This window comes from Amblyomma mixtum, chromosome 5 (assembly GCF_055824585.1).
Source record: "Amblyomma mixtum isolate Tamu chromosome 5, ASM5582458v1, whole genome shotgun sequence".
In the NCBI taxonomy this organism is placed as follows: domain Eukaryota; kingdom Metazoa; phylum Arthropoda; class Arachnida; order Ixodida; family Ixodidae; genus Amblyomma; species Amblyomma mixtum.
In genome coordinates, this window is record NC_143016.1 from 162,133,738 (window position 1) to 162,151,596 (window position 17,859).

General features: G+C 46.1%; 1 protein-coding gene across 1 annotated transcript in view; it reads right to left on the bottom strand.

Moving 5' to 3' along the window:
* Window positions 1-4,556: 4,556 nt before the first annotated feature.
* LOC149344344 (uncharacterized) overlaps window positions 4,557-17,859 on the bottom strand; it is a 78,856-nt gene continuing 65,553 nt past the window's right edge. The window contains exons 3-4 of the mRNA XM_089542607.1: window positions 9,667-10,073; window positions 4,557-5,457 (exon numbers count right to left, since the gene is read on the bottom strand). Coding sequence (XP_089398733.1) covers window positions 5,316-5,457; window positions 9,667-10,073 — 549 coding nt within the window. The 3' untranslated portion in view covers window positions 4,557-5,315. The remainder of the gene's footprint in view (window positions 5,458-9,666; window positions 10,074-17,859) is intronic.

Below are 17,859 nucleotides of genomic sequence, written 5' to 3' on the forward strand. Positions count from 1 at the left end.
CACGCTGACTAATCTTCTTATCTGAGTTTTTCAGGTCCACCCAGCGCCAACCCCCCGTCGCAGCCCCTTCAAAGCCTTTGTTCATTACACACCCTCGGGATATAAGTTTTTCCACTATTGCAGCTTAACGAATCAAGATTCACCTCCCTCCCCTTCCTGACACGCATCCCCTCTCACACCGCTTTCCTTCCCCACCCCCGGGGCCTTCCTCCTCGGAGCGAAGGCCCTAATTAATCCCTGCCAATGATGAACGCTTTGCCCAGACGAAGACAAGTCCCCTTGTCGAAACGTTGGCTCAAGCAACCTGAGGTTTTCCCCTCCCTTGTTCATTTTGTGATCGCCAAGGACCATCTACCACACCCTCTCTCTACCATGCCGTAGTCAACGTGTTACAAGCCATATTTTGTTTATATGACTATACTAAAGAATTTTAATCCCATTCTGTCCAAGTTCTCAAGTGCAATTTTTTTGGTTAAGTACGTATTTAAACGTATACGACATTTCCCCTGCATTCTATCATATCGAGCAATTAAAGGCAATCAGAGAGACCCACAAGAAGAGAATAACAAAATATAAGTGACATATGGTCTCGTGTCACAATCCGCTATCATGGAAGACCTGGAAACTCCCTTTTATGAATACCAGAGAACAGGGCCATTTTTTATTTTGCCGTTCCAATCTCTATGGACGTGCCACCCAAAAAGCACTTTTCACGACTTTCCTAAAGAGTCCTGCAAAAATGACCACACACAAACATATGTTTCAATCAATCTTTATTTCGAAGAGGTTAACCCACTTAGGACCTCTAGGCAAAATTACTATTTACAAGGTTAGCGCGGTGAGTCACAAAAGGGGTGCATTCTACAGTGAAAGCTTTATTAATGCACTAACCATCTTCCGTCGCCTGTAGAAGCTCGACGTGGAGCACACAACACCCACGCATGAATGAGAAAGCACCGCTTTCAAGAGGGCTACTGGACTATATGGCCATTGTATCGTCTGCTCTGACGAAATGGCATTTTCATGGTTTAAGACATTGTCAGGGAACAGAAAACTTCAGATTACCCTTGTAATTTTGAATGCGTCGCCTTTTAAAACGACCGCACTTAGCATGAAGCCAATGCCGTTCGTTTATAAATATCCTGCCTTGCGTCTTCCACCGCCAGTAAGCAAAATATGACCCACAAGTCAGGAAACAAAATGGGAGGGATGAAGTGAAAGCACTATGTTCTCAGCGCTGCTGATACTTTTGTCGAAAAATCAGGCACCACCGGGGATGAACAAGAAAGCCTTGGTAGGAGTGATGGCCACGGTCAGTCACTGTTAGCGCTAAATAAACTGCCACCATCATCAACTCATCTATGTGACCGCCTCTTGGTGAATATTCACCTAATATAGAACATCTAAACTGATCCTTACATGTCTCTGACGCTCGATTGCTAGGGTCTTGAGAAAACAAAGAGAATGCAAAACAATGAAAATATTGCACGTAGGGAACCTGCCCTCTACAACATGTTGGAATGATGACCAAGCAAGTGGCGGAAAAAGAGTTTGCGTTGAATAAAATTTAAGAATATCTCGAAGGTATTGGAAGGCTAATTAATTTGTTAGTTTAGTTTGTGTCGAGCCAAAGCAGGGCAGCTAATTTGAAGACATTTGCCGTCCGGCAGCATATTTCCTTCGGGTCAAACACAGTGTCTTGGCAAGCAACGTCTGGAGTGCACAACGAAAGCACGCATCGTTCCCAACATCGGCATACGGCTGCGCGGCAAATAGGCTTTCAGCGTGATTGGAAACCTACTTGAAGACATCTCTTTCATACTTCCGCAAAAAATGGCGTAATAGGGGGAGTCGATCAGTTATGTTTCATTCACGGAACTTCCCCCTTTTCATGGAATTCTACGAGTAAATTGTGGCGTCAAGGGAAATTTCACGGAGTTTCAGAGATTTTTCAAAACCAACATTTTCTCACTTTTTTTCTAAGTGCTGGAGTTTTCAAGGTCTTGCAAGGATTACGGGTTTAAAATAGGAATTGCGGCGTCCAATTGAGGAAATTTCCGGTTAGGATATGGTACACCATAGGCGTAGATTTACTGGCACGCGTGTGGAAATGATGCAGCCTTCAGAGCCACAGTGAAAATCATGTAGAGACAGACGGTAGATACATGACGCGCATTAGTTTTGTGCCGCATTCAGCCTCAAGCAGTCGCAAACATAATGAACATACTTTGTGCATGACATATTATCACACGAACTGAAATTTTCCGTGCGCGTCTTAGATATGACTGAGCATTGGTTGGGGTATAAGTGAAAACATTTGAGCAAGACAGCATGCGTAAAAAGCAATGAAAGTAAAAGGATAGCGCTTCCGACGCCATTTGGCGTACAGGCGTCGTCCCTACGGTGAACAATAACTGGCGCCTCTGAATCCTGCCAGCTCTACGACTAACCAGTGCCATTTTGATGTTATGGCGTTGCTGAGAACTAACTTAATAATTGTTTGTAGCACTAATTTTCTTTTGGATTCACGCCCTACCTCTTAATAACTAATAACTTAATAACTTAATACTTAATAACTAAGTATATCAGAAAGGAGGAAAATGCGTAATTCCGCCGTTTTGAGATGGTTTCCTAAAATGCCTATAGATTGCACATATATACTCGTATAGTTTCCAACGTACAGTTTGCAGCGTCCTGCAGCGTCTGCCAGCTGCTGCCAGACTGTGCTTTAATGTCACCACGTTGCAAACGTGACTAAGTTCTCGATAGTGAGCTGGGGAGCCCTTGTAGATGAGAGCCCCTGTTGTGGCGTTTAAATGACAGCATAAAAACTGAAGTGTTGCTCTGCCAGTCTTTTAGCAGAATTTAATGAAGATGAAAACGCAGAGATGCGACTTCTTACTTAATTAGTCTTTGAAACTTGTGCTTTGGCAGGTCCTCACAATAGAACGGAATACCTTTTGGGTGTCTTTCGGTATAGGCTTCCTGCAATGCATATATAGAGGAACAAGCTATGGCGGCGCTCTCGCATGTAAACAGGAGGCGAATATACGAGCGACCTTGAAACGTCCCGCTCTACTGGTTTTTCGGTGAGAATTAAAAAATTCCTTGAAGCTTCTACGGGATTCGAATTCGCACTCTGCAATAGCGACGGTTATTTCAAGATCCGCATACGCCAGCTTCTCAGACTAGCGGATGAATATACTCCTAGCAAACATATATCTTTCTTGTATGAGAACGTAGCAGTGTAATACATGGTGACCAACTCATTTTTCATTCATGGCAGTACTTTTGCGCTACAAAAGTTTCGACCTTCAGGCTTCCATGTAATTATTTTTTTTTCTAAGCATGTCATATGATAAAAAGGGTAGCATGAGTAGAAATTTCAGTCAGGAGTTGGTGATTACCGGCGTTGCGGCGCGTGCTTTTGTTTCAATTCTGAAAAACCATTATTCAGGACCAGAAAGATATTCGTAATTGTCTCACTTAACCTTCGGGGTATACATACGGAAGTTCATCCAGAATTCAAAGCATGAAACCAGCCATGCTGCGCTGTCTGCATATCGACTATACTGAGGAGAAATGTGTCTATAAAGGAACAATAGAATAAAAACTAGGCATTTTTTGCTGAAAAATATGGGAGGATTATGATCCCGTCGGCCGCTACCAAAGACGTTTCATGTCGGCTTTCGAAAAATGAGTGCTAATTACACCACTCCTTAAGAACACCCACAGGTAAGAAAAAAGCTCTTTGTTTCTAATATGTATTGTCCCGGTCGCGTTTCTGTGATAGATGGCTTTACTTGAAGGCCAGCCGTGTTTGCAGATTATTTATCTTCCTGCCACCTGACAGCCTGGAAAGATTATTCAGCCTCCAGTACCGCTTTCCTTGCCATTCCTAGCTCAGATCGCACTTTTGCCTTTTCTGTATTCGTTCATCCCATCTCTGAGCCACTGAGCTGGCGACTTATATCGCACTATAGCTTCAGCCGTGACGTCACAAGTGGTCGCTAGAAATGAAAGAAGGATAAATTAATGAAACAAGAGAGGAAGCGCTACGCTGGAAACCGCGGTCACTGACCGCGTAGTGGGCTGGTGTGCTTAACGAGGTGAGATTACGGCCGACCACAAATATTTGAACACACCTGTCCGCAACGAAACTTCTTCACAAAAGGTTAGGAGATATTTCTTGGCCCTTCATTTCTGCAATATATTCACTTACAGAGAAAACAAATTAAAAATAAAATTAGGCCTTGTAGCTATCAGCCACATGCTGGCGAGCGCCGTCGCGGTACTGTAGTTCCTCCCGCAAAAGCAATATTGCAGCATACTTGTAATTAGCCCTGTGGCTATTCGTTGCCATAGATTAGGCTGTTGGCTGAATGACAGTAGCAACGTTAAGACCAACATTTCGGGCCTAGGATGATAAAAGGCAAAGTACCAGACAAGAGGGATGAATAGTTTCCCTTGCCAGCAAGTTGCGTTTTTGTCTGTAACGTTTTATCAGGCCCTAGTGTCTTTGTAAAAAAGTACACTGAAAAAAAAAATACGGCACTGTTTGAGACGACCGACATATGCCAAGCATGGGAAGACAACTACATAGGCAAATGTCGGTCACTGTGTTTCGCTGAAGCAGTAGCTACAACTGTTTTTTTTTTCTCCGCGAGCCGTAATGCCACCGGGACGTTGCGGACTCAGAATATTTCCTTTCTCCTGCCACCTTCGACACACTAACTTTCCCGGTCCCTAGCTCAGAGTGGTGCTCTGACTGCGCGTCGTCTCCCAAAGCTTTTAGCAGTTTTATGGCTGGCGTGTGAAACAAACTAATAGAACCCTCGGCGATAATCTGATTACCCTATCACTGGTTAGGTCGCCATGTAAAGAATTCTCGGTGAGGTAAGCAGGTTGCTGTATCATTAGCGGCGCCTTCATCAAATCCTCACGACCTCTCTGCCTTCGTACTTGCTTGCCACACGCTTTTCAGTTGGGGACAACAGTATCTTCACTCCCGTTTTTTTTTTTTCACAATGAACACCAACGAACGCGGTTGAATGCCGGGCGCCGTCACGCCAAAGGTGCGATTCGAGGTGGACAAATGTGTCACTCATTCGGCTCACACTTTTCAACTGTCACTTTCAGTTGAAGCGCTGCAGCCGCGACACGGCAAACACGCTGAGGCCACTTTGGTTGAGAGAAAACCGGACGACACGCCCGCTCGAGCCTCAGACCATGCCATGTGGTTGATTCGAGAAAGAATTTAAAAAATGAAGAATTGCGGAGCTTTTCGACGTTTGATTAGCTAGCTATGGTGTCGGCTAGGTGGTGGTCTCGTGGCAGTCGTTGTAGATGCGCGTGCAGTTCCGGTGGTGCAGTCCGTTTTGGGCGGCCTTCAGGAAGTCCTGAAGGGCGGCCTTCTGCTCGTCTGGCATGGCTGACCTCTCCACGCGACTGTCCGCCCTGCGTCACAAGTGGCATTTCATTTTATGAGGGAAACCGTACACCTTATCAGAGAGTTTAAAAAGTGCACACGGAAAACGAGATACGGCGATTGGACACCTCTGCATAAGACCATAAAACGCAACATGCCATTATTTATCGCTACTTTCTCCTCTCCCCACTTCGGCCGCCCATTTTGGAAGAGTGTTTACACCGCACATTCAATTTTTCCTGCGACAACACTTGTGAAAATGCCTTGACCATTCCCTGCGTACCTAAACATGAAAGCATAAGCCAGTTTAAGGAATGCATAGCTCACTTGCTTGGAATGCGTCCCACCTCCGGGGAGGTGTATGCGACAGCATACAGTATAGAGGGCACATCACGAAGGACAACAATCAGGGGCTATAGAATATGTGTTAGCGTAAAATTCAGGCCTGGTGTTCAACTTGGCAAATGTCTGTTAATCAGAAGTAAACAGTAGCCATGACCATGACGCGCAATGTGGACCATTTCAAGTTCTTCTAGAGAGTCAATAACAATGCCTTATCTCAGGTTACTAACTACAAGTACTTAGGAGTCATAGTTACATCACACCTGAAATGTAACACCCACGTAACGTTTACTTCAACAAAGCATTGAAGCAAACTGAATTTTTAAGGAGAACCCTTGGCAAAATACAGATAGAAATCAGACTACTTGCACACAAGTATTTCTTTAGACCTATTTTAGAATATGCAGCAGTAGCAAGGGACCCACACACAAAGATCAATATTTTCGAAGTTGAGAATGTTCAGAGCAAATGTGCCAGGTTTATAATTTTTACAGCTTGAAAACATCCCCATCAGTCCTTTTACAAACGGCCAATTTAGAGGTTCTGCAGGTGAGATGTCACCACGAACGAATACAACTGTTCTACTTGATTTATCATAATCAACTTGGAATAAACAAAAATACTGATTTTCAGTGAGTTACCTGGCGACAAGCCCAATCATTTGATTCAAGAAAGTCAGCGATTTTTCATGTAGGACCAATTCATTTAAAGCGTCGTGTTTCCCTCGAACAGTCTGCACCTGGAATGACCTACCTGCAAGTGCGGTTGAGTGTTCAACAGAATCTCCTTTTATGAGTGTGTTCCGCAAAGCACAGCAGTGTTCGCCATTGTCTTAACCAAATGTCTATGTACAAGTTTTTGCTTTGGGTTGTACATGTTACTTTAAGGCCTACCTTTGTTCGACTTATTGTTCATTGTATTACTGTATGCTTTCTTGCTCTGTACCACCCACTCCGGCCTAAAACCTAACACTCAGGCTGGCGGTGTGCAAAAAATAAATAAATAAATAAATTAACAGCTAAAATGCAGATATCCACATCTCTGTGTCTTCATCAGAACTTTTCCATGGCGCATGCCTGCATCCTCGGCAGAGCGCCAAGACGAGCTTACGATCCAGAACTGTGCACTCGAGGTCTGACTCCCCAAAAAGCCCGCCTCAGTATCGTCATTTCAGCGACTTCCACCCCTGTGCCCAAGTACAGTGAGCCTGTGTCGCAATACACATGTGAGCCATGCACATTAAAGCTAATCGCGACCCTCTCCGCACTCCGCTTCACGCAACGCAGGCAATGTGCTCTCTTAGAAAACCCATATCTATTCATGTCTCTCTTTATACGCTGCGCCTTATATGATCTTGGCAAGTACTAGTCAGCCATTCGCAACGGCTGATGTAGCGTATTAAAATTCCCGTGTCTGTACATTTGTTTCGTTTTCACCGCTGATGAAATAAAATACCACGGAGTGCAACCTTACGCCTTTGAAAAGCTTTCCGATCGGCCCCTTCGTCTTGTAACCTTTAAAGATGCTTTCCACTTATTTCGGAAGGAAATTTTGCTAGCTCGCCGCATTCACAAAGTCCTATAGCATATAATAAAAAACAGCTAAACCACGTTACTAAGCGCCCATTTACGCAGAAGAACAATTCGTGGCAATCCGCCGCCTGTGCAGCACTGACCTAAGCTACATACAATGAGTTGAAAAATCGTGCTTTGAAGAAGATTGCATTTTCTTTCATTTATGTTTTTACCAACTTTCTAATGACACACCTACTCATTAGCATAAGATCGCAAGGCAACGCATACATACACTACGTGCACCTTTAGACGCTAAGAAGCAACGTGGTTTCGTGGACTAAAGGTTGCATGCTCGCCTAGCAATCTGAATAGCCTCAGTTCAGTTCCCTGCAGCTTCGGAAGTATCACTTACTGATAACATCATTGTGAGAGAAGCCAACAGCCACAGAAACCAAGGGGCACAGGGGATTTTTTTTTAAATTTATTTATTTATTTTGTGGTGTTGATCAATTTTGAATGTTATTGAATATGCTATCGCTTGAAGGTAATTGATTAGAAAAGCAGAAGAAAAAACAACCACATGCCGCCGGTGGGATCCGAACCCACGACCTCCGAATTACGTGTCCGGTGCTCTACCTCTGAGCTACGGCGACGGCTGTCAAATCTTCTGCTTTCGGGGGTATTTATGTTTACAAATAACCTAACCTTGAGAGTGTTCATCAGCGCCACCCACGTTCGTAAGCGGCGGACGTAGAACGTCCTGAGTTACCGCTGGTGTGACGTAGAACGCCATCAAACGGAGAGGGTGGAAGCTGTGTGAGAACCCTCTTATGCCGAACCACTCTTCCTGAAGACCGACAAGGACGCTAGGTTTCGTTGCCAAAGGTTCATGTAAGCCTTTTGCGTTGATAATCAAGAACCGAGTCGATCGTCAGCCATTCCTGCTTGCCATGTCGCTTTGTAAATGCTGTCCTATATGTCCGGTGTATCGCACCTTTCGTAGAGGGCGCTTCCAACCCCGACCTTTGTGCTCCTTCCGGAGCACTCGGGTAATTACTAGGGCTCTTCTTGGTAACCTTACATTCTAGAACCCGAATTTTCATCTCCGGCTATACTGGACATAAAACGTCTCATAAACGTTCATTCACATGATGCCCTTGTATTTTTCTCTACGAAAGCACGAATGAGCTGTACACTCTGTTTTCATCTAATAACGAGCACCATTAATGTAGTTTTCAACACCAGCACTTTATATATGTTCAAGGTAGCGTTCCTTCTCGTTCATTCTCAGTTTCCCTTTCAAAAAGGCAGTCAAAGAGTTGTTGCTTATTGCGAAGCGACATTGCTTATCACGCTTACAGTCTTCTGCGGTGCCATTTTTTCATGCTGGGGAGCGCAGGGCACCCGGACAGATGCAACCCTGACAAGTTACAGCTAACGCAATCAGGCTGCTGCTATGCATACCTTATATTACATTTACATTAACATTACCTTTTTATACAGTTCCCACACGTACCCTCAGAGAGGACACCGTCGAAGGCGGTATAATATATTTACCGGCAATGAAAAAACAATCCCGAAGCAACGCAATCAGAGAGTTTAGAATATGGAAAGCAATGCATAGGTCAGCCCTCAAATACTTTTTTTTTCTTCCGGAGAAAACGAACAGCTTAAGAACACCGCATATATCACCGCCTCTGTGCAATAGGCATAGTATAGCTACTATAGCATTATAGCGTTACAGCTAAAGTGACAATTCAGAATACAGTCGATTGTTGACGCTAGTGCTTGCTACACATTTTGGCCTTTGAAGCCAACACTGCCTGACTGTCTTCAAGATTTGGCTTAAGGTAGAGGTGCTAGACTTGGAAGCACCTGTAGCAAAAGAACAGCCCTGCCGCATGATATACGCGCTCTCTGATAACGGTAACGAACCGCGGAAAGACGGGCAACTGAAGCTTACGACGCAGGCACGCAATACGACACGGGGCGAAGTGCGTCCGTGCGAGTACCCTCGTACGCTTCGAACACTTGATCATCTTGAGGACTTTTCTCCTGCGGTGCTTTTGAGAAAGTGAGCGGCACGAAATTAGTAAAGAGGAGCGATTTTCTGCCCCTAAAGCGTAAGTCGACGTTGGACGAGACCGTACAAATGCAAGGCTTGATAGTGAGCATGTAAAGGCTTTTGTGTAGTTTTGCCTGTGTTCTTGGAAGAGCTCACACATAAAGAAGATCCGTACGTAGGAGTTACTCAATGCTTGTTTATAACTGCTATCATTTCTGTTAGGCGTGCCTCCGTTTCCGTGCCTTTCTTACGACGTACTAGTTTGTATCTCTCGAGAGCCAAGCCGTGCATCATTCGTCCGTACAAAATGCACTTACTTCAGCATGGAGATGATGTTCTTGGCCACAGTTCCCGCCTCGGGGCTCATGCCTGCCCGGTGGAACTCGCACATGGCCTTGAGCTGGCAAGAGGCCTCCTGCTGACCGTAGCGCTGCACGGCCTCGTCGAGCCGCGTCAGGAGCGCCATCATCTGCTGCGCGCCCTCGACGAAGTCGACGCCGCCCGGGGCTCCCGCCCTGCGGCCATCCAGGACGCCCCTGCGACCCCTGCGCCTGGCCTGGACCGCGTATGATCCCGCGTTCAGCGCCGCCATGCCTCGGAGACTCGTCAGCGCCGTGCTCAGCAGCTCGGGCAGTGCGAGCAGCGCCATCAGCGGCAGCATGTACTTGAGAGCCGGCAGCGCCGGTTCCACGAGCATCAGCAGCGGGTTGCCCTTCTTGGTTACCTGCGTGGAGGGTGGTAGAGAATGGATGGACTGTGTTAGTGCAACACGTTCCAGTAGACTCCACTTCGGAGGGGAGTGAAAAGATACAAGGTCCCAGAGAGACGTGCGCAATCCGTAAAGTGGTCTAGCAGCAGAATAGTATAGTCTGTATGTACTATGCCCCTTGCTGTTCAGCTGCAGCGGAGGTTCAGGCGAGATTTGAACACGAAACTCTGACCACCAATACCCACACTTTGTTTGGCATGGGTTTTTCACGTTGACTGGCAACCAGTCGGCCCGGCCCTCTTTCAGTCTTGGATGCCAGTGTAAGACTTGCTTTAACTGCGCGTCGTCTAATGTTATCTACTTGCTTCAGTCCTTCTCCTCTCAGAAGCAATATATCGGAGAGGGTGGGCAATGAATGATCGCGAAACTAGATGGCCGCTGGGATTACACAGGAAAGAATGCCGAAAAGGAACCTTTTTAACATTCTAATCAACGTCGCCACGATCCTGATGATCCTAAACTGCTCATTCTTAAATCAGGCTTCAACCTGCAAGACAGAATATACTGTGAGGCATGCCTACCTACAATTTTAAAACCTTACCACAAGTTTTCAAAACAAAACTTGCAATTTCTCGGTCACATTCCGAAGCTGATGTATATCTTTAAAAAGTTCTTCCACCTCCTCAGAGGAAAAAAATTTTTAATGTTTCACTGCTTTTTAATGTTTTATTTTATTCGTTTATTCTTACCTACTTTCACCTTATGCTCTGCACCTCCTGCTATCATTTCTCACGGACCCTTCGCTGCACAGCACCCCCCCCCCCCCCCCCCCCGAAATTACATTTTGCTCTTGCTCCGAATCCGTTTATATTATTCTTTGTCATTTACTGCCCCGTATTTCGTTCGGTGTGCTCCTGAATTGCTGTCTCCTAGTTTTTCCAGGTCACCGGTGCCAGTCAAACCATGCCACCTGCCAAAGGTCCCCATGCGTGCACGCAGAGCCTTTCAAGCCTGCGTTCGCTATCTCTCCATCACCCAGACACCTCGCATTTATTTCTGCTAACTGGCGTATTTGTCCATTAAAGTTTTGCACGCAAACTGGTTAATTATCTTTAGCTGTCATCCAACCTGAACGAGATTTTCAAGTTCCCACTCCCTGTACTGACAGAATTTCCGCATCACACCTTCCTCCCCTTCCCCATGTTTTTATGGTCTGAGCGAAGGCCCTATTTAAACCCCGCCAATGATGAACGCTTTTCCCCGACGAAGGCGTATCCGCGTGTCGAAGCGGGGCCTAAGCACACAGAGGCCTTAACCTCCCTTGTTCAGTTGGGTCGTTCTGCCGAGCAAGCAACCTTCCTGCCCTCTCTCTACATTATCCTCTTTCAGTTTTGTTGGTTTCAGGATGCCCTATGGACCTTGCAATGCGGCTTTTGTTCTTGCCAGTAGAGTTGAACGCATTGTCCGTGCCCTTAGCTGCTGTTATGCAAACGCTTCCATGTTAAAGCAAACACTTGTAGCGCGTAAAGTGAAGCCGCAGGGAATGGCCGTGCTTTGATGGGGGCAAAATGTGAAGAAAGACACCCATGTGCAGTCTAATATTGAAGTTAATCTCGTTCTTTCCAGTAGCGCTACATTACAAAGAGAATGAAATGAATTTAGCTCCAACTCTTAGTGAATAACGAAAAGCATTGTGCGAACTTGAGGCTGAATCTCAGGACGATCCTGACGCCGAACACGAGGGTGAACTTATCAGGAATGTCCCGAAACTTTCTGTGAGAATGATATCCTGCGTCAAAAAAAATAAAATCTTCAACTCCAAGCGCTATTGCAACCGGCTCCGGCACAGACTTGTGAACTTCACATCCCGCTCCAAAGCTGGTTAGTTTGCGCCGCCGACGGTCGCGCGCCGCTAGCGACTACTGCTGACCCGGCCAGCCCGGTGGCTCAGTGGTTATGGCGCTCACTACTAAGCCCCAGGACCTGAGTTCAGTTCTTGCCTAGGTGAAACGCAGAAGGCTGCTGTGTCCGGTACGATGTCAGCGCACGTTATAGAATCCCTGCGTGCTTGAAATTATTGTCCAGCTCTGCACGATGGCGTCCTTCCCAGCAAATTCTTCGCTTCGGCGCGTTAAAACCCTAATATTAAAATTAAATTTCGCCTCCTGCTGCCTTAAACCAAACGGCTATCATCCCAGCCTCTTCGGCCGCGTGCTTAACTTTTTCTTCCAGCGTTATAAAAATCGAGCTTATGATAGTATATTTATTTCCCTTCAAAATACACCTGCTTCTAAATTTTCATTTTCGCATTCTGCTGGGTGATTGTGGAAAACAAACAATGCAAACATTCCAACATTGCAACGTTGCAAGAAGTGTACAATATTTATTATCCACTTCTTTAAAGTCTTCAAATCATTACTGGCAAACTGACATATCCTTGATTACATGGGGGGGATTCAAGAGAAACATGGAGTAAAAGATCTTAGATGGAACATCATGTACTTAAAACAAGGAGGCTAGCATACGCAAAAAAGTAAAAGAGGCAAAACTACACTACTTTAGAGTTACATTTCCTAATTGCGTCATGAATAATTCGCTGCGATTCTAGAAACCTTTTAGCACCAACAAAAGTAGTACCTCGAATCTACCAGCTGCAAAAAAAGGTTAGCAAAGCAAAGACGCTTAATGATTTCTTTCGTTTGTTTTGAACTGTTTGTAGCAATGTTATACCGCCCATTTTTAAAAAAAGATATGCGAAACCCTGCAGCAAGTATCTAGTTCTATTCTATCGTAAATCCCACAGAAACTTCCAGAAAAACCACATGGCTGGAAAATCGCCAAGGTATTACCGATTCATGAATCAGGCAACACTTCTTTTGTTTCAAACTTCAAGCCAGCATCATTCACTAGTAGAAAATTCTGAGTATAAGAACATATAATCTCAAAGCGCCTAGCAGAGTTTCAAGACTTTAATAATTTATCATCTCATGAGCATTGATTTCACCCCGGCTTATCATCATCAGCAGCAGCAGCCTGACCACGCCCGCTGAAAGGCAAATGCCTCTCTCATGTCTCTGCACTTAACCCTTTCCTTTGCGAGTATCTGGCGTTAAATAACAATACGATAGCATAAAGTTGAAGCGCACCATTGACTGTAAAACATTTTATTCGTCGGAAAGAACTTGGTGCTCAGAGATCGCGTTAAGTGGTCGCGAGTAGATAGCCCTCGTCGACTTTGTCAGCCCACTCCACCATCAGAGCTTGTGTTCTGGGGTCAGAACAGCCAGCACGGTACCTCACCACTCGAGAGAAGGATCGGTAACTGAGTGAACCGCGGGTGAAGCACACCAATGGTTTCAAACCTCCCACCGTTTCGTGTTATTTTCTCCATGCTTACGAGGTGGCGCTTACAAGAGCACCCCCCTCCCGCATTTTTTTTTACCGGTGGCAAAGGGCCACGCTATCAAAGGCTTGCAAGTGAATATAGACACGTTCTCTTTTTTAAGTGGCCAGCGCACGGATGTAAGATGTGAATGCGACGACATCCAAAGCACGCACCAGAGACTGGCAGTTGAATACACGCGGTTCTCGGCACATGATCCTCGGACAAAAAAAAGCTGCCCTATCACCTCAGTGTACCATCCCGCATGTTAAACTGCTATTCGATTGTCCTACACTTTGGATGTCGTTTTCTTCATAATCTTCCATCCGTGTGCGAGACAGCCTAAAACGTGCACGCGGGTATAAGTACAAGCCGAAATTTTATGAATTTGCAGCTTTTCAGACAGGAAAAAAAAAGTATAATCCTGTGACTCTGAAAAAAGAAGATAGGAATTCCCGATGCGCGCGCCGTGTCCTACGGTGAAGACAACCGCGTCGTCTGCTATGGCGTCCCCCATGTTTGTGCTCACCTTTCCCCAGCCCGCTTCGCCCATGCGCGTTGGAGCTGAACGTGCTTCCTAGCATACAGTTAAATGGGTGCACTTTTTAGCCTCGCTAGCAATCCCAGTACTAACACTTTCGGTCGCACATATAATGACAAACTATTCATTTACGCAAGTACAAATGTAAACTGTGGTACGGTATTGTGCGCCGTATCTGTGACATCCAATTCACATTGCATAATTCGCTCTACTTTTAGCGTAAGGTGTCCACTTTTACCGTAGCGTGAAACGTTTTTGGTGTTTTCTTTACCAAGACAGAGAATCTTTACTGAAAGTGCGGGCCTGTGTATCAGAAATAAGAAGCTCGAGGGAGAGCGAGGGATAAGCATCGACAAAACATGCTTTAGCAGAGCGCGCGTGTCGCATCGACGCGAGACATGGGGAGGAAAGGGCGAGCAACTTTCATTCCACCTAATTAGAGAAACCCCTCCGCAGCTGTAACTTGTCCGCCTGCCACTATGAACGTATCCGAAGGATGAATTGGCGCTAGCGTCTGTAGTAAAGAATAAATCTAATCGCAAGAGTGTTCCCAAAAGAGAAAAGATCTCTTGCTCTATCTCTATTGCCTTTGAATGTCTGATACGCGCGGCCGTTGCAGCCGCCGCGTATCCTTTGCGTGTTTCATGAACCCCGTCAGTCGCGTTATCTCGGGCGCTTTCGCCTGCTTTGCCGCGCCTCTCACAGACACATGGGATCGTCTTCCTTCGTGTGTAAGTGATGTCGGTGCTAAAAAAATACGGTGGTGTTTGGTTTTATGCTCGTGACCGTAGAAATCGCGAAGAGTGAAGCGAGATACGCACGGATAGGACGGGAACCTTTACCTGCGCTCGCTTCTTCGAACGCCATCAGTAATTTCGGCATCGTTGGTAATGTTAGTCACTGCTGTTCACAAAGCAGTCCTCGTCTTTGGTCTGCAGAAGAGTCGGCACATCGTGGGAACCGATCATGCAACAGTATGCTGAATTGCGCAGGTGTCGCGTGAAGGCCACTGCATGATAGTGGTTAGCTTTGACGCGTTGACATAAATGCTTAATTAGTTTTATGCGAACACCGACGATTTTAATGCATGTACATCATACATGAATTACATTGCGTGCACTCACTGTGCACAGAATGATCCTTCTGTATTGCGTGCTTGGCGTCTGTGTTAAGTGCGTTCTGGACAATAAATAGGCAGCGCGGCCACCCTGCCACCCTGGCAGGTGGCAGTCAATGATTCATCGTGATAGTCTGCTCACGCAATGAACACTGCGGCGTATTGCTGCAGTTCCGCGTGTCTGCCGCAGCATTGTCAGCGCTTACGCATATAGTCCACACCTCTCTCACCACCCTACGTACCTCAAATCGCGTGTCAGGCGTCCACTGACCCAGGAAGCCATTATGCGCACTTCCTTTCCTTAAAATGATCGGAGTGTAAAACGTTGTCAACGCCAACGCCAATGAACCCAATGAACGCCCGTAGGCCTACGGCTTAAGTGCCGCGTTTCTGCACAACGTTGTCAATGCCAACGCTTACAGCGGACACCGCCACGTAGCTTAAAGCACGACTGAGGCGTCCAGTGCTCCAAGGGGTCAGTTATGCATATTTCCTCTTCTTTCGAATCTGCCGCACTCGAGTGGTTTCGTAGCTGAAAGCGTGTCTAAGGTGTCCACAGTCCCAGGGGACCAATTATGCACCTTTATGCGCCTATCCGTGGAGTCAGCATAACTCGGAGCCTCGGAACACGACCAGTAGAGCTAAAGCTCTAAACACAAACGAACACCAGCCGCCCTTATAATGCTTGTTGAGACGACCGAGAAATGTGGAGTAAGGGCACAGTGGATATTCAGTGCGCTAACACTACAAATGGAGAATTGAGTCTAGACCGTGTACTGTACGGTGTCAGTGCACGTTAAGGAACCCCAGGTGGTCGAAATTTCCGGAGCCCTCCACTACGGCGTCTCTCATGGCCTTAGTCGCTTTGGGACATTAAACCCCATAAACCAAACCAAACCAAACCAAACCAAACCATATAATCCACAAGTGCGAAGTCTGCTATATCCGCTATACTTAAACTCGCATCAACAGAAGTAAAGAGAAAGTAACAACTTACATATATATTCCGTCACACAGGTAGCTTTCGCCTACATAAAAGAAAGGTTTTTCATAAAACTGCCACTCAAAATAATGCCTAGTGACCACTGTCTGGCTTCTTTTCATGTCAGTTTTAGCCATTTATAACGACACTTTCAGTGCTAGGCAAACAGATTACAAAAATCAGTGCGTTAGCTCTTAAACACCAGGACGCTGCAGCCAACGCGCGCTTGTATTTCATGCGTCACTCAGTACAGATCAAGGTCTCTAGCATTACTGTGAGCACGAAAAAAAAAACATGATATGAGTCTACAGCTGCCTGTTATAAAAATTATTCTTCAATAAGCATCTCTAAAACAACATACGACTCCGGCCGATATGCTTGCATGAAAGTATATACGCCGTAGCATGAGTCACAATATTAATGCCTACAGAAACAATAATCTAATTCTTTGCGCAAACATTTCGCATTAGACTGCAGTGGTGGCAGGTATAACGACAGAGAAATCACGATAAACGCTATTAAAGTCTTTTGTACTCACTGATGCTTGGGCGATTTTGTAAACCACATCAAAAAGGAATAGCGCGACTTTTGACACGGACGAAAGAAAAGACACTAGAGGACAGGCACCGACGTCGCAGCGCCTGTCCGCGTAGCATACAGGGACCTTCGTCCGTGTCAAAAGTCGCGCTGTTCCATTTTAGTGTGGTTCACACTGCATTTACGACGTTTTTGGCAGCTGTCGCTGGTCACGGTTTGTCTTCACAGTCAGAATAAGCTTTCTTTTCAGTAATTTGCAAAGCGGTCGTGCTCTATTCATTTCTAGAGTGGTTCGTGCACAGTGGAATGCGACACTCCGCAATCTTGCCAGTCCTGCGTCCGAAGAAAACAGAGGCCGAGCGGACTCTGCTTTTCGCTTCTGCACCCACTGCAGGCGAAGCGCGGTGTGGGCATAAATATGTCCGCCGACTCCACGGAGGAAGCAATTGCCCGTTCGAAGAATGGCAGCACCCTGCACGGAGCGGCGGGTTACCGGGCGCAATGAGGCACCCTAAAATATTCAGGGGGCACTTTGGCTGTCTAAAGTGCGCAGAGGCGAAAGCGTTTTCCGCACCACTTTGACTGCTTCTGTGGCACTGGTGGTGTCACATATACTTGAGTACTAAGTACTAAGTGATTACAATTACTAATTAATTGTTAATTGTCGATTAGTGTGTGAATACTAATTAACTGCTAATTAATGACGCTTAAGCTTCGCCTTTAGGAGTGGAACGCGACAGCGTGTTGTAGCGCTGCCAGGGAGTCCACGGAACGCCACCACCCGTTCGGCGCGATGCGTCGCCCTTTGCACGCGACGCTTTAGAGAAAAGGAAATGGCGCAGTAATTATCTGTCATGTCGGTGTACACCTGAACCGCACCGTAGAGGAAGGGAGGAAGTGGGAGTGAAAGAAGACAAAGAGGGCCCGTAATGAAGAAAATGAAAATTGTATTTGAGGAAAGGAAATTACGCAGTGACTGTCTCACATAACTCGATGGACAGCCGTCAAAATTCAGGGGGGCACTTTTTGACCTAAAGTGTGGTCACTGATGTGTGGTTAAGATGTTAAGCTTCGCCTCTAAGAGTGGAACGCGACAGCGTCTTGCAACGCTGCCAGGGAGTCCATAGAACGGCATCGCCCATTCGGTTCTACCCCTCGCTCGTCGGTAAATTGGTTTTTGAGGAAAGGAAATGTATCGGTCTTTCATATCTCGGTGGACACCTAAACCTCGCCGGAAGGGAA